We start from the raw sequence: 2,196 nt of genomic DNA, 5'->3' as shown, positions 1-2,196 counted from the left end.
TGTTCAATTCATTATTTTAAATATTTAAGAGCAGCTGAAATTTCCAAATAAAATGTAACATTTGAATCTTTTTTTCTTGTTAAGTGTCAGATATGTATGTATGGACAAAAGGTCCTCACTTTACAATTTAGATTGTGTTTTCTTAATGTTATTGCACATCGGTTTTCGGTATCTGAATTTTGATTCACTGTGTGCTGTGTCATGATGATGTCAACAGATTTGTAGAAAAGAGATAGAGCGGACACAACTGGAAGACAAACTGGAGAAAAACAAGGAACAAAAGAAGAACATGGCCAATTACCTAAAGAATATTAAAGAAGAGCTGGAAAACACTGAGGTCAGTATCTATGAGTTGTGATATGTTTGTTTTGTGGTGGGTTATGCAAAACACGCTGGAGGTCCGAGCCTTTCATAAATAAAAAATAGAAAAGAGAAGTAGCTATAGATTGTGATGCCACAATAACATGTATCTGTATCCCCAGAACAACATTTTCAAGGCCAAACAGAAGCTGGAGGAGTTCAGGCAGCAGATGAACTGGGACCAGCAGACAATGGATTGCATTTTGGAGGAGTCAGCAGGCAAATATGAGGACACGATGGCCATCAACAAATACGCTCAGCAAGATGAGCAGAGGATCAAGGTAAAGAGATGAAAACATCTCTCTTCTGCAGCACTTACAGCTTTGAGTTATCATCAGCTAACAGCTGTCTAACCTCCCCTGGTGCAGTCGCTCATTCTGGCGATAGAGAAGAAGTCTGTGGAGGCCAATGAAAAGCTCAAAGCACTCGATAAAGAGAAGACTGAGACAAAATTAGCCCAGGTAATGTGTAAAAACACAGCACATCCATGGTGTTATTACTAACAGTATGTGTAGGCAGTTGTGGTTTCCCATTAAAATCCCTCTGCTGTCGTACCAGCTTGCATTGGATAAGGTGACAGAGAATCTGCAGCAGGCTCACCTGGAGACACAGCAGCTTACCCACCTGGGAAAACACTATCAAGTACATGAAGCAACAAGATGCTGAGATGCAGCAGTGTGCACTGGTAAAGCATGGGACATTAAACATCTACTGGTCATTCATTCTAGAGTGAATTCACACAGGAGTCTTTTCTTTTAAATTATTATTGCAGCAACTTGCAAAAGCCAACCAGAAGCTGAGGGAAAACAGGGCCGCCATTGCAGAGAAGAAGCACCTGATGGAGATCCAGAGGAACAACAGGAAAGAAACCGAGAGGAAGTCAGCGGTGGCCAACAAACAGGCAGTAAAACTGCAGCAGGAGCTGAAGGAGCAGGAGAGTGACTGTGGCAGGCTGCAGGATGAGGTGCTGAATGTGGACTAATAATAAACTGCCTTCATATTGATATTATTATAAGTGAACTGACTCTCGTGTGTCCCGCAGCTGAAAAGCTGCAAAGGCAACCTAGAGAGAACAACCTCTGATGTGAAGATGCTGACGTCCCACATATCCACGATGAAGAAGGACATCCAGGACTACAATGACAAGTCAGTGTATCACAGCAGGGCTCTGTGTGTGTATTGACTGGAGCTGTGGTAATGTACTACACAATGTTTTATGTTTCTGTGTATTTTAGACTGAAGGAAGCCAAGATCCACAATGCTGCGCTGGAGGAGAAACTGAAGGTTGAAGTAGATTTTCCTCAAAGCTAAGAATGGACCTGACAGAAAGGCTGTATGCACTGTGATTTTAAACTCATGGGTTCCCTATCAGGACAGCATGGTGGAGCACAAGTTTATGAAGCTAGAGGTGGAGCGTATGAGGGATCTGCTGTACAACAAGGCAGACGGCGTGCTGTGTTTGGAGAAGAGGAAGCTGAACCTGCAGAAAGCTATGACAGAGAGGGAGGATGAGATCAAGGTGTACAAAGAAATGCTCAGCCAGCAGCTGAAGCTCGGTGAACAGGAGAGGCAGAGACTCAGGTAAAAAAAAAACAAATCACTCAGTTCTCAAAGGTTTGTCACATCACTCAATGTCAATCATTGTGTCTCAGTGCTGAACTCAATGAGAAACTGTCCAAGACTGAAACCATTAAGAAACATTTTGAGGTTGTGACCCTGACCAAGGCAGGTCCTGAGGCGGAGGGGGAGCAGTCACAGGCTTACTACATCACTAAGGTCGGAGCTCTTCACACATAGTCTACTGAAGCACACACCATGGTTCCAGACTTTTGCATC

At 43.4% G+C, this 2,196-nt stretch overlaps 1 protein-coding gene across 1 annotated transcript; it reads left to right on the top strand.

The window, feature by feature from the left end:
- Positions 1 to 992: 992 nt before the first annotated feature.
- On the top strand, positions 993 to 1,671 carry LOC114430304 (coiled-coil domain-containing protein 39-like). The gene is made up of 4 exons (XM_028398608.1): positions 993 to 1,045; positions 1,133 to 1,324; positions 1,403 to 1,506; positions 1,596 to 1,671. The coding sequence occupies exons 1-4, from the start codon at positions 1,007 to 1,009 to the stop codon at positions 1,669 to 1,671; spliced, it is 411 nt and encodes a 136-aa protein (XP_028254409.1). The 5' UTR covers positions 993 to 1,006.
- The last annotated feature ends 525 nt before the right edge of the window (positions 1,672 to 2,196 follow it).

The sequence above is a fragment of the Parambassis ranga genome, unplaced genomic scaffold, assembly GCF_900634625.1.
Source record: "Parambassis ranga unplaced genomic scaffold, fParRan2.1 scaffold_22_arrow_ctg1, whole genome shotgun sequence".
NCBI classification, from domain to species: domain Eukaryota; kingdom Metazoa; phylum Chordata; class Actinopteri; family Ambassidae; genus Parambassis; species Parambassis ranga.
The sequence above is the reverse complement of the archived record's forward strand: the minus strand, read 5'-3'. Positions and strand labels throughout refer to the sequence as shown.

Bases quoted from the DNA above. Each gene is read 5' to 3' on its own strand.
- LOC114430304 (XM_028398608.1), top strand. From the start codon at position 1,007: ATGAAGCAACAAGATGCTGAGATGCAGCAGTGTGCACTG. The intron at 1,046-1,132 runs GTAAAGCATGGG...TTATTATTGCAG, and splicing joins AGATGCAGCAGTGTGCACTG to CAACTTGCAAAAGCCAACCA. The intron at 1,507-1,595 runs GTCAGTGTATCA...TGTGTATTTTAG, and splicing joins ATCCAGGACTACAATGACAA to ACTGAAGGAAGCCAAGATCC.